Source organism: Asterias amurensis, chromosome 21 (genome assembly GCF_032118995.1).
Source record: "Asterias amurensis chromosome 21, ASM3211899v1".
Lineage (NCBI taxonomy): Eukaryota > Metazoa > Echinodermata > Asteroidea > Forcipulatida > Asteriidae > Asterias > Asterias amurensis.
Window position 1 is genome coordinate 2,600,258 of NC_092668.1, and position 21,325 is coordinate 2,621,582.

General features: G+C 38.5%; 1 protein-coding gene across 8 annotated transcripts in view; it reads right to left on the reverse strand.

Moving 5' to 3' along the window:
* Positions 1 to 21,325, reverse strand: part of LOC139953333 (uncharacterized) — a 60,666-nt gene that overhangs the window by 34,088 nt on the left and 5,253 nt on the right. For all 8 annotated transcript variants that reach the window (XM_071952833.1, XM_071952837.1, XM_071952836.1 and 5 more), the window contains 5 exons: positions 20,373 to 21,277; positions 9,319 to 9,436; positions 8,343 to 8,455; positions 5,105 to 5,183; positions 2,879 to 3,062 (listed from right to left, as the gene is read on the reverse strand). In XM_071952833.1, coding sequence (XP_071808934.1) covers positions 2,879 to 3,062; positions 5,105 to 5,183; positions 8,343 to 8,455; positions 9,319 to 9,436; positions 20,373 to 20,936 — 1,058 coding nt within the window. In that variant the 5' untranslated portion in view covers positions 20,937 to 21,277. The remainder of the gene's footprint in view (positions 1 to 2,878; positions 3,063 to 5,104; positions 5,184 to 8,342; positions 8,456 to 9,318; positions 9,437 to 20,372; positions 21,278 to 21,325) is intronic.

Consider the following 21,325-nt stretch of genomic DNA (forward strand, 5'->3'; position numbering starts at 1 on the left):
TGTGGGCCTTTGGACAATACTGTTTACCGAAAGGGTCCAATGGCTTTAAGTCAAGTCAAACATGACCACGGTCCAAGCGTTACATGACCGAGAGGAAAAGAAAAAATAACATCAATATGGGGGGTAATTAATGCCATATGAGTGGACAGTATATCAAAAAGCAAACAAGTTGACCAGGATATGAGCTGACAGGGCGCGGATTATTATTTTGTAGTTTGATGAAGGAGCCCGCTGCACAGTAGCACACCTTACACAAATGGCCTCCACTCTGCTGAGCGTATTATTGAGTCCCCATATCCTGAATAACCGTTTACAGGAAATCATCCAATGTACAGTGGCCTCAGTTAGTGGGCTGGCGTTTTTATTATGGAGTGTATCCTTCCATGGACTACTACCGCCTGCACGGTTTTGAAAAAACCACATGGGTTCACTTGGGTGCTTCGCAGCGGGGACTAATGTCGCGCTGTGTTTGGAGGAAATGAGGGTTGCTAGTTCTGTCTAGCGCTTGGTTTAACGTTACGTAAGCACAGCAGCTCAGGCAACCAAATTGGAATTTGTTGTGCAGGTCAGAGCCACAAAACCTTGTGGTCTGGAACACAGTGCCAACAAATTTGATGTCTGCGAGTAGCCATCCAACCACTGTGCCGATTGCCGGATTACCCTTCGGAACCACTCAATTTGAAGCAGAGTTCTTCAGAATTCAATCATTTTATGATAACAGTGAGGTTCGAATGTCGGAAGTCGTTCACTCTTTACGGTGTGTCCCCCCCCCCCACCCCCTTCGTTGTGGTTTTTTGATGATTTTGCGGTAAGCCACTACTTCATCCCATCATTTGGTACTCACAGGAAAGAGCATATCAAAAGCTTTCTAGTATGTCTGATAAACCAGAACGACATGGTCAGATGAAATTGAATGAGTTTTACAGAGTACAAATGTTTACATTATGACGATTGCTCTGTACGAGTGGACTCCGTCCACAGACATCGAGCGACTGCCGTGGGTGCCCCTTGCTTTAGTCATGGTACACAGTTCCGACAGAATATGCACTTTCTCATGCGTGTAGAAGTGCTCGTTTCCAGGTAAAAATTTGCTACGCCCGTTCAACAACAAGCTCAAGGACTGCACAATGTGCTTTTCTGAGAGTGTAAAATTGTAGCATACGTTCCGCATAGCACATAATGTGACTTGGAAATATATGACCTTGATACAAAAAGGAACTTTCAATTGTGGCTTTATCAACTATTTGCTTTTTGAACGCACTTTTTTTCGCATAAGTGGTAATACAATTAAGTCACACGAACGTAGACCATTTGTTTATGTATTTTGTCTAATATAGTCCTGACTCGCATGTTTTCTAATATTTGTCAAGGGAGAAAATAAACATTTTTCCTGTTGTTTTCAAGATGACTGTGAGATGTTTTGAATGTTGGTCCTATTTACACATACCTGTTTGGGGGTCTCACCTAGTGATAGATCACAAAGATAAAGCATTCCGAATCCAGAACCCCCCACCAACGCGGACACCCACCTCATCGTGTCAAATTTAATTTGCCAGCAACGAGCGCCTTGCAATCAATTTAAAATCCAACAGAGAACCATCCTCACGAGAGAACTGCGGATGGTGAGACATTTCCATACACAAATCGAGTATCCATCATAACTCTACAGTGGGTGTGCGACCCAACAGCCCCTGGCAGGAAACAACAGGCGAGGGCCTAACACTGAGTGATTGCCGAAGGAAGGCTGCGACGCTTTCAAGAAAAAAAAGTTTGGGTCTCTGCCCATCGTTTTTTTTTTTTTTGTAAGATCACAGGATCCCTTTTCATACAGGATGTCTGCTTCTTCCTGCATGTTCAATTGAGTGAAGTTGGCACAAATGATGCTGTGTGTTACGGATTGAACACCATTCAACTGCTGTGTGTTGGCAGACGTTGGTTTCGTAGCACGCATATTGACAGAAGATACCGAAGTAGGTCACACATATTATGAGGTTACAACGCAGTTTCTAGCAATAAAGTTTCAAATCTGGACAATTTCTTTAAACGATTGGAACATGATTTCCTATCTCTGACACAGATGTGTGCAGAAGCCCCAAAACAGGGTGCAACTTGCATCTTAGTAAGGACTTTTGATTTCTGCTTAGTGAAGAAGAGTGAAGGGTGCAAGCTTAATGTTGTCCCACTTTCAAAAATTGTAACCATTTGTTTATTTTTCATGTGAAAAAGTTAACATTTTGGTCATACATATTTTAACGGATAGTACTGAATATTTAATCATAATCTGTCATCTTTGTGAAACTGTTCAGGCAAAAATGAAAAAAAAAAACTTGTCAGGACTCTGACCCACACTGTCCAGATTGTCTACCTTCGCTCATACCTTTTCAACATACATCGTTATAACAACCATGTATCCTAACATGACAAGCTTAAATTACCATCCTGCCCACAGTCTCAATGTCAGTCTATTAGCGGACTTCTTCCAGAAGGGCGGTCTGCCAAAAACTGACACGTCCCTAACACGACCTTGTCATGTCCCCACCATCCCGACCACCGAAGTGATTCACATTTTTTTTTCTTTTTTTTTCCTCCAGCTCCGCAACCAGTGAACCCAAACCCCCGTTTTTGATCTGGTGCAGCCTACTTTGATTGGGTTCACCATGTGTCATGAGAGTCAACGACCTGTGGCAATCACAGAATACATTGGAGATGAGAGCTGTTAGGAAACGGACTGATGATTGAGATTTATATTTGATGCTCAATGAGGGCAGTGATTCAGCCCAAGCTCCACCACTCTTGATACCTGTTTAAAAGTGATTAAGTTGGCGTCTTACTTACCGACCTAATATATAATCGTTCACAACTATTGCTTCAAACTTACGTTCTTCGAGGGGCGGACTTAACAGACTGAAGCTTCAACCTGTTGGCTTTTCCCAGCTTGGACTGGTAGCTTCTCTTCAGGCCGATCGGTGCGCTCCCAGACGACGTCAACGACGAAGACGACAATGATAACGTCTTAATGGATTGCCACTTTCCAGTTTTACAAGGCTTACACTTCCACGGACCTACATTTGCCAGTCAAATCAGAAAGTGCAAATTAATTTATGAGAGAAAGAAATTTAAGATGGGCTTATTTACGAGGGGGAAATTACTGAGGTTATTTAGACAATCAAATGTGGATGGACAAATAAACTTATATATACTATGTAACCTGAAATATCACATGTTTACAAAAAAGCTTCCTGCAGGCACAATTTAAAAACCTAACACCAAGTGAACAACATTTCAAGGACCTTAATTAAATTGAGCGTGCTTAGGCCAAACTTTAAAAACTTGGTTCAAGAATGCCCCCCAGTTTTGAAAAAAACTGGGGGGAATTCTCTGTACAATAGGGTTGTGTCTCTTGGTTTTTTAGCATAGGCATCACTGGCTGAAGAAATATACTGGTAACCTAATCAGACCAGTAGCGTAAGGTATTATAGCACTAGGCCTGGGCGAATTATTCGAATATCCGGTTAATGGCGAATAGGTTTTCCTATCCGTAACCGCGAATACCTTTTTTTTCTTAACCGGATATCCGCATAGGGCGCGAATACCTATTTACAAACCGGATAATTCTGTAATTACAACCGAGTAACCGGATATTCTTTAATATCCGAATATCCGCGGACGTCGGGCGACAACTGATATGAATGTTTTGTCTGAATCCTTATGAAACTTCTATTAAGACAGCATAAAACAGCATATATTAAGTATTTAACTATGCTCACCTCCGTGAAGAGTTAAAACAATGACATTTCTGACGTAATTTGTTCAAAGATTACAAAAGTTTTCCTTCACGTAGAGTCAATCACGATCAAAAGAAAAAGCAAATCGCCATCTTTAAATTAGATCCGGTCATTTTTATGAATGAACCGAGTGACACTGTCTAAAACTAATATCAATCCGCCCAAAAGATCTCATTCACAAACGAACAGCGCCCTCTAGCGGCAAAAAAAAAATTTTTTTTTTTTAAACAGCGCCCTCTAGCGGTGAAAAAACTATTCGAATATCCGGTTAATTTCGGATAGTTGGCCAGCGGTAGCCGAATAACAAAATTTCACTATTCGCCCAGCACTACACAAATGGTAAGCACGCTTACCCGAAAGTCGCAGCTTTAAATCCCACAGAAGTCAGTTTACTTTGATGAGCCAAAATTGTCAAAATATTTTGCCGACAAAAGATGAGAAAAGTCACAACACGGACAAAAACTCTATACATCATCAGCAAACGCTTCCTTGGGAGAAGTTGTGCATTGCATGCAGTTTCAGGATGTAAGGAAATCGTGCTAACTTAATTTTCGTGATGGCTTAGATATTTTATCTCAATTTGACCTACATCAGGGGATATTTCAGATTATCCTCCATATCAATGGCTTGTTTTCACCAATTTTGCTTGCTCAAAAAAAAAAAACGTTTTAAAGAACCAGTGTTTATTCAGATTAAGTTATTGTTATTTTTCATAACTAAAAATATTAGTGTTATTTACCGGCCAATTTAATAAATATTTAAAGGCTTTTTAACCAACAGACATCCTTTCCTAAAAATGATTAAGCTCTTTTGCAGCCGCGTTTCAATGAAAAAACATAGTCGGCTCAGAATTATAAGGTCGTTAGTGCAGTTTGCATGGATTTCATCAAAATGCAGATTGCATATTTTGGAGCTCCTGGTAAATGGAGTTTATCAACCAAGAGTGGTTTCCAAAGTAATTGTTGGCGAAAAGAATTTCTAAGAAAAACATTTACTTATGGTTTTTTATTAATTTGTACACACTTGTACGCATATTTTACTTAACGCCCTTTTTGATTATTAGGAGTATGAAATTGCAATTGACGACGGTATAGCACTGAGCCAACGATTATAACCTACAAGAATAAAATAACCCATGTACCTTCAGGGGAATACAATTTCAAAGTTTGATATGCTTTTGGCTTTAACAACTACAGCCAAAGCTGGCAATAGGAACATTAATGACTATTTCTCCCTCCAGCCTCGGTTTGGTTATATTGATTTCAAAGGGAGAAAAAAATCAAGATGGCCCACCACGACGAAGGTGTACTTATTCTTACCTTTGGGAACTCTTTTGAGTTGTGGTTTGACACAGCTCATGTGATGCCCTCTACCACACCATGCACATGAAATCAGCTCCTGTATGGGAGAAAAAGCAAATCAAATGTTTTTCCATAAATATATTTTCATTTTATTTTTTAAACATTTCCAGTCGGTTTCAAGGGGTATTATCAGTCTAGATCGCATTGAAAAAGTTCTGTATTTGCCAAAGAAGAGATTGATCAACGAAAAAGGTGCACCTGAATAAAAGAAAAACATGTTTTAGGGGATAACACTTCAATTAAACAACTTTTAAAAATTATAAAAGTTCATTTTTTTTTGTGAGATTATCATTCATACACAACATGAAAGTTTGGGTAAGAGGATTTCTTCATTCAAGCAATGTAACTTTCAAGATTTCCTGTTCCTAGTTTGTATGTATTTTCTGTTATTTTTGTAAGAACTGTATAAAAGTATAAAAATGTTGGTTGCTGAATTGAATTTATCCAAAAAATTAAAAGAACCTTTTAAGGTTTTCTTTTCTTCTTGTTTTTGTATAAAAATGTTGGTTGCTGAACTGAAAAAAAAAAAAAAAAGGAAACATTTTTAAAAATAAAAAACGTTCCAAGGATTTCTTTTCTTCTCCTTTTTATCCTTAAGAAAACATTAAGTACATGTCTAAGCACTTAAATCTGTGCATTCCAAGATAGGAATTAAGAATCCAGTTCTTCAGGCTATTTTCCCCAAGGTTATGTGAACCCTGTAGAGCCATGCACGTTTTGACATGCAGCATTTAATAGTACAGGGTGCAAGGTCCCGCCAATTACAAACCCATGGGTCAAGTTTGAACAGAGCACCCAGACAGATTAGCTTCAAGGGAAGGTAGACGTTTGGTAGTTACTCAAAACAAATATTAACTTAAAAACTGACTTGGTAACTAGCATTGGAGAGCTGATGATAGTATAAAACATTGTGGGTAACGACTCCCTCTGAAGTAACATAGTTTTTGAGAAAGAGGTGATTTCTCGCTAAAATAATAAAAGACTTCCAGCTAGAAGTCTTTTATTCCTATCTGAAAGCACACAAATTCGGCCAACAAGAGTGTTTTTTCTTTCATCATTTACTCCCAACTCCGATGACCAATTGAGTTAAAATTTCCACAGGTTTGCATAATGTTACATTAAGTGAGAACACTGGTCTTTAACAATTACCAACAGTGTACCTTCCCTTTAAAGGGAAGGTAGACGTTTGTTTATCACTCTTTATAGCAATAACAACTTTTGGTTTTAAGACACTGGACACTATTGGTTATTGTCAAAGAACAGTCTTCTCACTTGGTGTATCTCAACATATATGCATAAAATAATAAACCTGTGAAAATTTGAGCTCAATTGGTCGACAAAGTAGCGAGATAATGATGAAAGAAAAAACACCCTCGTCACACCCTGGTGTGCTTTCAGATGCTTGATTTTGAGACCTCAAATTCTAAATCTGAGGTCTCAAAATCAAATTTGTGGAAAATTACGTCTTTCTTGAAAACTACGTCACTTCAGAGGGAGCCGTTTATCACAATGTTTTATACTATCAACAGCTCCCCATTACCCCATTACCAATTAAGGTTTCATGCTAATAATTATTTTGAGTAATTACCATTAGTGTCCACTGCCTTTAAAGGGAAGGTTTACTCCGGAGTAATGTGGTTATGAAAAAATCAGTTTGTATGGCCCAAAATTTTTATCTGAGAAGCCTTACTATTTAGCAAAGTAACGCTTATCAAATTTTTTATTCCTGTTTGCAGTATTTGGAGATTATTCTTCCTGCGTGGGCATACATGTATTCCCGCCAGATTTTCGGCGATCATTTCAAAGTGAATTGTTACTCAAAACGCATTATACTATCGAAAGTTGGTGTTGGCATTTTTTTAAGAGTGATAACCAAACAGAAACCTTCCTTTAATTTAACATGTTTTTACTGTCCCTAGATGTACAAAAGTGCATCAGCTTGTATAAAACATTGCCTGGATTGTTTTGATACCTTGCCAAGTTATTACGTATTCCTTCCTCATAACGACTCATTAACCAGGGTGAAGGAAATGAAAAATTTCCACTTAACAAGTTTACTGCTTGATTAACTCTTCTGGTATAGTATGCATGATGCATTGTGTTTTCCACTTGTTGTGCTGCATTAATTGTTTTTAATCAAAAACATAATGTAAATTATCTAATTTTTCCTTCCTATTTTCTTAACGGCAAAGCATGAATCATCAAAATTTCAGGGAAAATGTTGGGAAGTGCAATGGGGGGGGGGTGTAGGTGGTGTGTGTATCCTCAGATATGAAAGTCTCCTGAATTCCAAAAAATCTACAGCGGGGTACTGGAGAAGCCTCCCGCATTCTGGAAAATTTATTCCGGGGTAGAAGAATATACAGCAAGACATGTTCTCAAAAGAACATATGAATCTACCCAGGAAGTAGATTACTTACAAATGGTGTTACCACAAATCAAATATACATTGATACCTCACCATGCAATGCCACAAATTCCATATCCTCAGATATGGTTATCTCGTACATGTGTTGATCTAACGCCATCACCACCCACAGTCAATCTTGGTGCGCCATTTTGTGAGTCAGTTTCTCTATGTAGTATATTGTGCAGTGCGCATTTTAGGCAACGTGAAAGCGTTTACACACTAATCACATCTTTACATAAATGCAAATTGACTCCCAGAATGGCAGAGGAGGGGGCAGAAACAAACAGTGTGTTACGCCAGAGCAAGAGATTTATAGTCATTTTCACACTGTATCTCTTATCCCCATGGAAAACAGTTTTGGGTAGGCCCCTCCCCACGGTTCACCAGCCGCACTTTCACACTGCCAGCACCTATGTCCTTGGGCGTCTCTATGTCTTTGGATGTTTCTTTTGAACTTGGACTGCCTTTTTTTTTCAAATCGACGCAAATTTGCCACAAAATTTCTGTACCCTAGCCAAAACCTTGGCTGTCTAAATGCACTATTCTCCACGTGCCCTTATCCCTGCAGGCTGACATAGTAGTCTTCATCATTCACGTGACCATTTGAATGCTTTTGAACATCATTCACACACAGTATTGTGAACAAAAACCACACAGTATGTCACATGTGAACAAAGAAGAACACATAAAAACCTCCCAAAACGTGGAGGACTCCATGCATTCGTCGGACCTGATGCCTTCAAGTGGGCCATCACCGACAACAGTCTCCTACAACACGGGACGTACCTGATCTCCCCTCTTGTCACAGATTGCACATGTTTTACAGGTGGCACACTGCCAATGGATTTGTCGGACCCTCTCCGTCAGCGCGGCCGAGTACTTCAGACAGGATGGGTGAGCTGGGGAGAGAGAGAGGGGGAGAGGAGACCGTATGCCTTACATTAACAAAGTGCTTCATTTGTCATAACAAGCGGCCAGCCATTGTGCTGCGCGAGTGTTATCACTGCATACAGTCCAAGGCGTTCCTAATTTGGCACCCTTGTACACTTAACGCCAGGTACTTGGCATTTGGATTTTTCTTATTCAATTGTGAATTCTGTATTATGAAGGCCATTTAATGCTCGCACTGAACATGTTTATTACATGTCGCACATTTTCACAGCGACTGCATACATGTTACATACTGATGAACAAACGCGGCACTATGTCAAGTTGTGTACGAGTTGGCTAACCCTTTTGAAGATATTCTAGGACAATTTCAACTGACAAAACAAATAATATTGACACATAATCATACAGTTGTCAAGAAATAATGATTGATGTACAGTTGTAGCCTGAAAACAAATTGCAAGTTCATGTACACGTACCGTACACAGACAAATATGTGCACAAAACATGGATTAAAAGTAAGCTTTGCGCTTTCAAGTAAAAATTTTACTTTCAAATAAAAATTTAAGAAACTAAAAGTCTGTCATTAAAATTGTCTTTAGATTTTACTTTATGTGCAACAGTGACTTTTGGTTGACAAAAAAAATTGTGTCAAATCCTAATTTCATTAAAACAATAAACACCAACTGACATGTAATACAAGATGTGATTGCAACAACATTTGCAACATAATTTTAGACTTCTTTCACATTTCCTGTTTTAAAATCTTAAAGTAGACAACTTGACTCTGATTCAGTGGATGATCAGGTCCGAAAGCTTCTTAACACCTTAATATCCTTCTTTGTTGTTATAATCTTGGAAGGGGGGCTCTTACCGCTGTTTCCACAGTCCACGCAGGACAGCAGCTGTTCGGGCTTGCCCTCCCTGTTACACTCAGCTGTCGCCTGGCAACAACTGCACACGGCCATAGGAGGGGCAACTTGGCGGTCATCCTGTGATTATAGGGACAAGGAGACAAAGAGGGGGTGAAGAAGGAATGGGGAGAAAGAGATAAAAGAAACTTTTAATTGATGATCAAGGTACCAGAATAAATCAAGTATAAGTACAATAGGGTGTCGATTCGTTAAAACCCGACAACTGATCCGTCTGTTTTGACATAGCAAGAAGGTCCTTGCTTCGCTTTCGAGTACAACACTAATGGAAGGTCGCTTTAAAAAGGTCCAGACAACAGGAGAACAAAGAGAAGTACTCGCTTAACGGTGTCCACAAATATGCTGTGTAAAAAGCAAAATTAAGTAACTACAAATAATAAATGATATTCAGCTTACTGCCTGTGTCACACAAAAACTGCACAAACAAGTTTCTAAGCACATTTCTAAATTGGGACGAGTCTATTATGTAATTCTGCTCAGGGTGATGAGCATCATGAATGTCCAATATATGTAATATACATCGAATTCCGCAGCTAGAGAATATCATGCATTTAACACAGTACAATACCATTACAAACTAAGTACACACAAACTTAAAGTGATTTTAATTTCCTTAACACTTTTAAAGTTCCGTTTTGATTTGTCCATGTCCCATTAAGCCATCAAATCATGACAGTTGACACTGTGATGTCTCAAGAGGCAACATGAACAGGGGTTGTCCCTTGTACAGTGCATGTTAAACATGACGTCTACATAGTGCGTGTTCATATAAAGCGCAATCCCAGTATTAGGACTACCCAGTATCCACCTCAACTACATTGTATGTCGACCTTTTACCAATCTGTATGAATTTGTTTGCTCTCTCGCTCTTGTTTGTTTGCACGCCTGGATTGTTCAATGCATCAGCCTGTCCTCCTTCAACTAGAGCCGATCAAATAAAAACATTTGTCGCTTCATTTACAATGAAAGATACCGCTCCACAATTGTTGATTTTCTCTCCGGGAGAGAAGTATTCACGAAAACCTAGACAATTGTGCTTGTCCAATGACGTGACATTTTTATTTTATTATATTTATTATATGAATGCTGGGACCCATCATAAAGTGACACCCTCTATTGTATGAATACACATGTACCCGTCCCGGGCGTGTACATGTATGCCTATGAATCATTTATAATAAAAGACAATTTTAATTCACTTTGAATACATCAGGAACACGTTTGTAAAGTGCTGTACTACACATGTATTTGTCATGCACGGGACAGAAAATGGCTGCAAGGACTGGTTGTCGCCAACACCTGTGGGTGCATGTGAGACCATCATTATAGGTCAGATGCACTTGACACAACCCCTGTGTAACCTTGACTGAACTGTTGAAATACAACAGTAGCTGCATACTAATGCAGTGCCACTTCTTACGCCTGCTTCATTAAATAATATCATTGCAGACAAATTCAAAGTGCACTGCTGCACATTAATTATGCCCTTGTTAGTGTTTGCACATGTCGGCGCATGTAATTATAAACGTATACTGTCCCGTTACAATTTGCATTGGCTAAAGAGTTCAAGTAGTATGGGATGTATAGAACCAATGGATTAAATACATATGGGTCAACATGTACTTAATCATCATTGATCTTTTGTGGGGGTTTAGTTTGCATCGTGGAATAATAACGTCAAAGTATTATGACTCAAGAGAAGAAAAGAAAAAAAAGCGAAAACCGCAGAAATGTTCAGAAATCCATCTAAATTGTCCAGGAAATTTCTTATTAACCCCCTGTGCAACCCCAGGCTACAAGGCTTGATTTCCTGTTCCTTTCTGAATTTAGATGGCCCATTTTAATCATAATCAATTTGACTCTCTCAATCTTTCTGGAGACAGCTAGACAAAATCTCTGGAGGACGACAAAAAAAAGTCACACTGCTGTGAAATAGAATGTGCAGTGTTTTGATGTACAATGTACAATGTATCACAGGTCATCCTGCGCACACTAATTTATTTCGGCTTTGGAGAGATACTGTGTTCATGATTTCAATCAATCACATTTTGTTTTTCCTGTGTGTGTGTGCGCTTGCTTGTGGCAAGACACCATCACCTTAAAGTGAAATGTAATTAAAGTCAGGGTCATGTATGGGAACACACTGCAAGGGAAAAGACAAATGCACTAGGACTTCATACACTGATAAGGACTACAAATTGTCCTAAGGTAAAGTGAAGCAGCCGTGTTTGACTAAATCTCGTTGGCCCGACGAGTGAGCGTTTTATTAGTTTAAAGTAAACTCTGTCGGGCGATGGTTTCTTCAGCAGACTGTTGACATTTTACTAGTCAATGGGTAGGCCTAAACGGTGTAATAACTGCACCTGGGAGTATAGACGGATTTAACCCCCTGAACAATCAGTCAGGCATCCAATGAATTGAATTGCCTCAGATCAAACCCCCCATTCTCAGGAGGACCGTGATTTGCCAAGTGGGTGCACGACATGATTAGCAACTCAATTTGCAACGACTGCTGATATACCAGCTCATACTATACAGGATGTATTACATTTCACTACAGGTGAAGTCGGCGAGGTTACGGCCTATAGGATGCCATTCACCCTCCTCAAACCCATAATTTGCCAGCGAGCTGAATGCTTTCCCACAGGGATGTACAAGGTCAACCCTCAGGTTCGGGAAAGCCTGAATTCCCCCCCCCCCCCCCATGCATGCTTCTCGCTCGACCTTTGAACTTGTGGCGAGGGCATGAAACAAATAGTCCCCATGGTTAATGATTAAATGATTGTCACAACATGTGTAGTTTGGACACATAATACATGGCCCTTGTAGGAACATACACGTAGACCAGTGAACTTGAAACTGATAGCCTGTAGGTAATTGTGTACACAATATTCCTAGAAGGCCTCAGATCATCTGACATGAGAAATATCACAATTAACAAGAAACCTTCACACTTTAGTAGGCCATTGCACACAAACTCCAACGTTAACTGAGCTACACCCCCTATGAATAATACTTCCATGACAAAACTTACAGGAACGTTACTAAATTGTAAGAAACAAAACTCGTAAAGATCACAGATTTACATAAAACTTACACTGTCTAATGATGATGATAGTTGAAAACATTCCTTTAAATATTTCTGTCTGAAATGTCATGTTTGATGAGAAATAAATAATCTAACTTCGCATTTGGAGTTCATCGCTCAGTGAGCGTTTTATTCATTTTTATTTTGGCATCAAAGCAATGCAAAATTTGTAATCGGTTTTTCACTATTCTCTCGTGACCCAGATGACCGATCCATCTCAAACTTCTACAGGTTTGTGAGTTTATGTATGGTGAATTACATAAAGCACTTACACTGCCAGCAACTGTTTTGTTAGCAAAAACCAATTCTGTAATGTTCCTTTAAGTTTAATTCAAACCAGCTCTGAAGCTGGCATGATTAATTTCATACATTAGTTTACAGTGAAATAAATTTGTATCAATTTCAGTGTGTAAATTTTAAAATGTATTATTAATCTGTACATGTAATGAACAGGTAATGTAAAAACTCTGCTGTAGGTTTATTGAAAAACAAAAACACAAAAGTTGAGAACTAGATGTGTCGGCACAAGTATGTTCTAGTATTATAAACACACTGTAATTCCACGAATGACTACACAGTCCAATAACCCCACAAATAATATCAATTATTTACGGCAACACATTGTAAGAGGATCCTGATTCCCCATCCTCCACAGAGTCAACACAGACAACATGTACCACGTACGTACATGTACTATTCCATATACCTACATCTATACGTACGTACATGTACCTGTTCATATGGCACCAAGTCCATGTACAAATACTACATAATGTGGTATACCATTTGCATGTACATAGCAGACCACTGTATCAGGTTACCACTCGAACACAAGAGTACCGGGGTTTTTTTCTCACTCTGTCTTTTCTTCACTGGTATTCCATCAACCAATATTCTTATTTCCAGACAACAAGAGGCCTGAACTGGGAAGAAATCCGACACCGAAACTAGAACTGGATTAAGCCCCCTCCGCAGACAACTGAAAATACCCTTTTGAAAAGAGTGCCAATTCATTACTCTGGCTGGCGGTGATCAAATGTATTGATTCTGACGTTGCAAATTTATAACAAAGATTAACAGCTTGTAATAAGTACATCGCGCATAAATTAAGCAACGTTGTGTGTGGGCCATAATCTCACCTAAACATCATAAATTATTTGGGGGTTTTAAACATTTAACTAGAGTGACAAGTGTTCATATTCTTCATACAAAATACAGTATGAGTTTAAACTGATCTTTCAAAAAAATCAAGATGCAATGGTTTAAAGACAGTGGACACTATTTTGGTAATTGTCAAAAATCAGTTTTCTCACTTGGTGTGTCTCAACATATACATGTACATGTATGCATAAAATAACAAACCTGTGAAAATTTGAGCTCAATCGGTCGTCGAATTTGCGAGATAATAATGAAATAAAAAACTACTTGTCACACAAAGTTGTTGCCTTTCAGATGCTTGATTTCAAGACCTCAAATTCTAAATCTGAGGTCTCAAAATCAAATTCGTGTAAAATTACTTCTTTCTCGAAAACTTTATACTATCAACAGCTCCCCATTACTCTTTACCAAGTAACGCTTTATGCTTATAATTATTTTGAGTAATTACTAATAGTGTTCACTGCCTTTAAATATTGAATTGTTTTGTTTATATAACCCCCGAGTAAGATTCACTTCTGACCGAATCGTACAAATTGTCCTAGGAGTAATTACACAACATAGTCTAATGCCCTTGAGTGTATTACACATACATAGTGGAAAGCCACGTTTTCTGAGAAGCAGCCATGTTGCGTCATCATCTGTTAAAATAATTGCATCTGGTTGTGATTAATTTGATGCACAAATAATTCGCTTGGGAAAATAGCTCAAATTCTCAAGGGGGCTGGCAGTACTTTGCAGTTGTTTTTCTCTTTAGTGTCGCAAGAGCTTTGTTTTTTAGTATAGCCATTTCAATGTTTACAGTATTTTTATGCATTTGCATTGTACAAAGAATATTTACAATTTTATAATAATCATTATGGAAAGTTCACTCAAATGTAAACATTGGATAATACACTGTATTTAAAAAGTATAACATGTGTAGTATTTAATTTGAGTACATTGTAATACAAATGTAAAAACTATGTAGTGTGCACAAGATCATGGCTTTAGTACCAATCATGAAATCAAATAGAAGCTCTAAATGAAAAAAAGGAAAATAGTATTAAGCAGAGATAAAAGCAATTTGGGGTTGACAGATTTGGGAACCGGACGCAAAAAAGGCAGCAATAAAATGTATTTTTGTTTGGCTGAAAGCAAAGGAGTCACTAATCTAAATGGGTACCAACGAACACGCCAAAACATCCCATCAAAAATACGCTAAACTTTTCAAAGCAAAATTACTTAAACAAACAATTACTTTTAATTTATTGCAATTTTGATTAGATTTCATGACAGGACATTTATTATCAAAGATCCAACAAAATTCTGTCTGACAGAAAAGGGTACATGTGCGTAAGTGACTGGTATACAGATTATTTGTTTAAAGATTCTTTGATAAGTAACCAAACTGTACAATGCTTTTTTACAAGGAAATTGTTCAAATCAACTCGTTATTCTTTTTGTGTTATCTTTGTTGAACTGTTGACACCTTTCATAATGTGCAAACTGTGTACATCCTGCAGTACTGATATTGTCCAATTATTCTCCACCAAACCTTATATCCTGAACCATAATGAATATCTTCCAATAATAACAATGCTCTTGTCCTGTGCATAATGAATATCTTCCAATGTTCTCAATACAGAATATAGAGAGTGTGCTCATCTTGATAAAAAAACAAAATACATATTCTGAAAGAATTGTTAATAACTTGTTCTAATTTTACATACCACTAAAATGAATTACACCACGCACAAGTTTGTGTCCATTTTACCTTAAAGATTATTTTTAAAACACATCTAGATGTATGTTGGGTTCTGTACAGAATTTTTAAAGTTGAAATGTGGCAGGAACCAAAGGTATTTACAACGCGTAAATATAGGATGTTTGAAAGATTCAAGATTTCTTATTTTGAAATCATTTTTATGACCTCGAGCTTACATGTGTTGTTGAACAACTCACTTATGTTTCTACACTAGATATTAACAGAACATTTATGTATTTAATAATTCATTCTAAGGCCAAAGGTATTTAGCCAGCTTACATGTGTTTGGCACGTACAGTGTGCAGTAGATGTATATGTACAGTATAGGCCTACATGTACATTTGTACATATCCACCTAAAACCAGGGGTATTAGGCTGTTTTTACATGGATGAGGTGATCTGTTGATTTAGCCAAATAAAATTAATGCTGTGTTTACGGTAACCAGACTGACCTCGACTTTACAGCCTTAAAAGCCTATAATCTCTTACATTTGGCATTAATAAAGAAAATGAATTATAAATTGTTAACATAACTGCGTGTACGTATCCACTATTCTTTTTGCTATTGATGCATTGAGGGTGAGTAAATAAACCAAGCTTTTCCAATGAACCAATTCCGGTCTCCAGCATTTGTATTTATTTATCAATTGACCGTATTTTTACTGCAACGTCGAATCCATTTTTTGCTTAGTATAGATATTTGCCAAGCAGTATTTTCTGCTAACTTGACAGCTTCATGAAACTGGGCCATGGTAGCTTGGCAGGTACATTGCATGTAAGCATAACTTTGCTGTGCTTAGCCACTTTGTGTGCTTCTATTAAGCAGCTCTGTTGAATTGGGCCCAGAGTACTTGTAAGAACATAATTAAAAATCTTGTTTTAACAAGAATGTCCCTGTGTGGATCCTCTACACAGACTTAATACATACATAAATAACAATACTCATTGGGTATTCAGGGAGATTACCCTCACAGGTAAGCATATTTCGATTAAGCATAATTTTGTTGTGCTTAGCCACTTCCTGTCCTTCTATAAAGTAGCTCTATTAAATTGAGTACATGAGCATGATAATTAAGAATCTTGTTTACCAAGAGTGTCCCTGTGTGGATCCTCTACACATACTTTCAACCATACTCATGGGGGTATGCAGGGGGAGGTTTAACCTCCCTCAGGAGATATGGCCTTCAGACAAGGGCACCTGACCTGGTCAGTTCAACTCCTCCTAGACAGGAAGTATCATTAAGCACGTGGTCAACACATGGACATCACCAATCAGTACATGGGAATCAAATCCTTAAAGGTATTAAAGGGTTTTGATACCTTTTGTACATCAAGTTTTTGGCCATGAAATGAACCCCTACTCACTGTGGATGAAGATGTATGTTATAGAATTTACCTGTAGAAGTTTCAGCTTCATTAGTCGTAAAGTTTTTCACAAAAAAAGGTGAAAATCACACAGCAATGTTTTCAGGAGTCGTGTAAAATTGTCATACATTGCGTTACTCATTTCTCAACAAGTACAGCACCTCAACTAGTAATATATTTAAGGGAAGCTTTCTACCATCATTATCTTTAAACCGTGTAAGTTTAATGTGACTCTGTGGACATGGTGTTTTGTGTCGCTTGGTGACGAGTAATGGGGAGAGGTTGATGGTATAAAACATTGTGAGAAACGGCTCCCTCTGAAGTGACATAGTTTTTGAGAAAGAAGTAATTTTCCACGAATTTGATTTTGAGACCTCAAATTTAGAACTTGAGGTTTCAAAATCAACCATCTAAACACACACAACTTCGTGTGACAAGGGTGTTTTTTTCTTTCATTATTATCTCGCAACTTCGACGACCGATTGAGCTCAAATTTTCACAGGTTTGTTATTTTATGCCTATGTTGAGATACACCAACTATTTTGGGTAATTACCAATAGTGTCCACTGCCTGTAAATGTAGCTTGCACATTCACGTACCTTTAATTTGATGCTCTGCTGGTCATCTCAAATTCTGTTTGATTTCTGTCAGATTGTTTGATTGTTTGTTGAACCTAATCATTGTTATTTCAACCTTTTAAATATATTCAGAGTATGCATGAGAATAAATAAAGCCTCCTTCATAAATAAATTATGGTCGGTTTTGATTTGAATGTATACAAAGCTTACTAATTTTATTGTACTAAACACACACAACATCTTGAATCATGAAGCCCATCTGAAATCAATCCTTCTGCTAATAAAAAGAGGATGCAATCTCAACATGAGCTGCTATCAGATCCAAACTGTCAGTGATAGGCTTAGTTTTATCTGAAGATGGTAAACCATCCACTGTCCACAAAGAAAGATGGAATGTGTCACACTTCCCCAGCCAAGGACTGTGTAGAAAGTGTATCAACTACATGTAAGTTTTAATAGCCGTGTTTCCATTGGACTTCTTCTTTCACTTCTATTTCGAGTGGTGTTCTCAGTCAATGATGTTACGGCTGAGGTTTCTCCAGGTCTTCCTGGAAAGTTACCATGACTGGCTTTGGTGTAACTCTACCGTGCGCTCCCACCTGGATCCATTATTCTGCGACGTTTGCAAGATGAACTGATGGTCAACATTTCCATATGGAAATTGAATTTTTTTTTTAAATAAAAACATGAAAGTTTTCAGGGAACAAAAGATTGATGCCATAAAAAAAAACAATACCTTGGAATTGTTTGGCCAAAGCTGCCTTTGAGTTGACGGGATGTTATACTACAATACAAGCGTCTCAACTAACACGCACTGTACTTTGAGCAGAATTCCATGTTGTGTTTCTAAATACCCATGGACCACATGTAGTGACAACAACAGTCTAATATTAGACGTCCAAAGAGGAACACCCATTGTAGTGTACTTGTGGTGGCTGTTGTTTGTGCCCCAGACAAAACTCCAGTGGCTTCGGGGCTGACATGGTTGACTCTACAACCACAAATCAAATACCATCCAGATAATAGTGGACACCTTTCCTATAGTAGTTACATGAAGCTTGATGGTGATAAATCGTTCAAACAATCTGGTTTATCTAGGACAGCCCTTAACCGTTCACACTTCCCAGCAGAGAGGGCAGTTTTCAGGTCATAAAGGCAGATGAACCTTTTCAGAAGCAGTTTGTATTTATTAAATTTTTTAACCCAGTCTTGACCTTAGAAACTGCTTTTCTCTTTCAAGCTCCTATGCAAGCTTTACATGAAATGAGTGCCAAAGTTGTATTACCTTTACATGAAATGATGAGTGATGGAAATCCCACGGTGTCACTGTCCATCAAAATCAGGCCAAACATGATTTCAACGACAACTACATTACACTGTACATGTAGGCCATAGAGTTATTAAGAATAAGAGGAGGCACTGGCCTATATGAGCGCCCCGGCATGCACGCAGGCGGCCATTTTCTAAGTTGACAAAACTGGCATCCCACAGCCTGTGTTTGTGCGGCCATTTTGTAAGTTGAACAAAACAGCATCCGTAGCGTTTAATAAACACAAACTCCAACGTGTGTTTCATATTCAACGCGCGTACAGAATGGGGCGCGCGTGTCTCCTTGCGGTCCTGTCGCGTTTGTGCACGAAGCATCACCCGTGCGCCCTCTAGTTCTTATTTATAACTCTATGATGTAGGCCTACTGTACATGTACACTCTTTCCTACATGTACATTCATCCTTAGATGAATGGAATGCTACTCTATATGTACACCCTTGAATGGAATGCAAAGTTAAGAATAATCTAATATTTTGAAAACCATTTGGCCAAGAAGATTGTTCCAATGAGGAACAATAAAACCCCAATGGGGGGGGGGGGGGGACTACATTTAAGTGCTGTATACATGACTAGAGATCTTGTTATTTAAAACATCAAAATGAGGAACTCATTATTTCAAATGAGAAGCAATGCAGAACACAAAATGTTAATCACAACCCTCTTGAAACCCTTTAGCCACTCTAATTTCAATGACAAACAACAAAAGGTCAACAGAAATTAGATATACGTACGTACACACAGAACTGCAGCAATAGCTGTGTAGCATTCATATTTTAAGTGAGAGATATTCATTATTTAAAATGGGATGCCATGCGGGACAGTATAAACGGTATCTTTTGAGGGAGAAATGGGATACTTGACTTGAAGTGGAATTGCGGCTAGGACGTGTCAGATTGGTGCCGATACTCCGCATTCTGAAATTGCTAAGAGCACACATATTGCCGAGTCGTATGCCGTAATATGAAGTGTCAAATAAGTGCTTTGTTCAATCACGTGTTGAGTCAACCAAAATATGACACATTCAATTAGGGCCTTGTCTACTCATTTCAATCAAAGACCTCCTTCCTTTAAAGGGAATACACAAATCTTTTTTTTTCTTTTCTTTTTACTTAGTTCTCATGTGTTTTTAACTTTTTAAGGACATTTAACTGAGCATGATTGGTGACATCAATCAAAAGTGGGGCTGACGAGTCTCAGGAAAATTAGTATTTTAAGATTGTTCAATTTATTTAATATTTCTTGTAAGAACAACTACCTTGTAACCTTTTGAAAGATAGAAAGATCTTGCATGTAAGACAATTTTTTAACTTTTTTTTTTGTTGTTTTTTTATATCAGTGACCAATGTCTGAACAAAATAGTTTTGCTTCTTTGGGGTCAAAATATAAGCATAACCCCAGTCAGCGTCACATTAGGAAGTGCTTTAAAATTAAGTGATGACAGCGAAAGGTTTACCGTGTCATTTGGCAAAAGTTATTCTAAAGGATAAATGACTCAAAAATCAGGCCTCAAAATAAACCATGACACCAAAAGCAATTGCCGTGGTGCCCTGTGCTTTTGCCGAGGTGCCCTCTGCAAAGTTCCAGTACAAATTGACATTTTCCTCATAGAAGTACCTCTTACCAGAGGTAAATTGCTGTGCCCCTTGAAGAGTGCAGTTCAAGGCCTGGAAAATGAGGAGAAAAATCTGAAATAAGGAATCTTAGTTTATTGCAATACTTTAAGCTTCTTCTTACCTTTGAATTCACCGAGGTGCTACTACTCGCAGTTTCCTTAGAACGAGTGTTTCCACTCAGCGACTTTGGCATCTTGTAAATGCGACCATCTTTCAAAAGTTTGCCATTACTGGCCCCTTTTTTAGCGGCAAGCCGTATTTGTGACGTCAGCTCACCATGATCAATGTCCGCATGCGATTGGCGGATGTATCGCTCAATGCTCTTCAAAGTCGATCCGCTATCGCCCAGATTGACGATGGCGTTCTGCATTAACTTGAGCATGTTTGAGTTTCTGTTTGGTAAGCTTGCGGCCAACGGGCCGCGCTTCTTCATTGTCCTCCCTACATCCGCGTCCCTAAAGGAGGCCACGCCCTTGTTGATCACCTTGGAAATATTGCCATCTTTGACGCTGAGGTCCAACTGCTCCAACACCAGAGTCTCACTCAATCCCCGGTTGGAGTGGACGACATGGCAGATGCGATCCTGTGAGGGCCTCTGCTTCTGCTTCTTGATTTTGGAGATGGCTTCCAGAATCCACTGCGTGTACTTCGGATTGGCGAGACAAGAGTCGCTATCCTTCACCATTATGCCCAGCCAGCTGTCACAAGCAGTTTCTGCTGGGGTGCATACTTTGGATCACTTTGCTACTTAGCTTTACAAATCACATTGTTTGACAAGTCTGTAGTCAATTTTTTTTTTACATTGTCAGGAAGTGTTTAATACACAAGGAGCTGAATACTTCCTGGTTGGGTGACCTTTGGTTTGACCTTTTGAATTGATCAACAATAACACCAGTCCAATACAAGTTAGGATATTCCACTGGTGGCAAATGTACTGTGGCTAATCATACACTGCGGTTAAAAATCCTGTCTTTGTTGACATGTAAGTAGCTGATGACCTTGGCTTGGCTTGTTGCATGAACTGATCTGCCTCGGGAAAGATAAAAAAGTGATATTTGATATTAACAGTGTAAA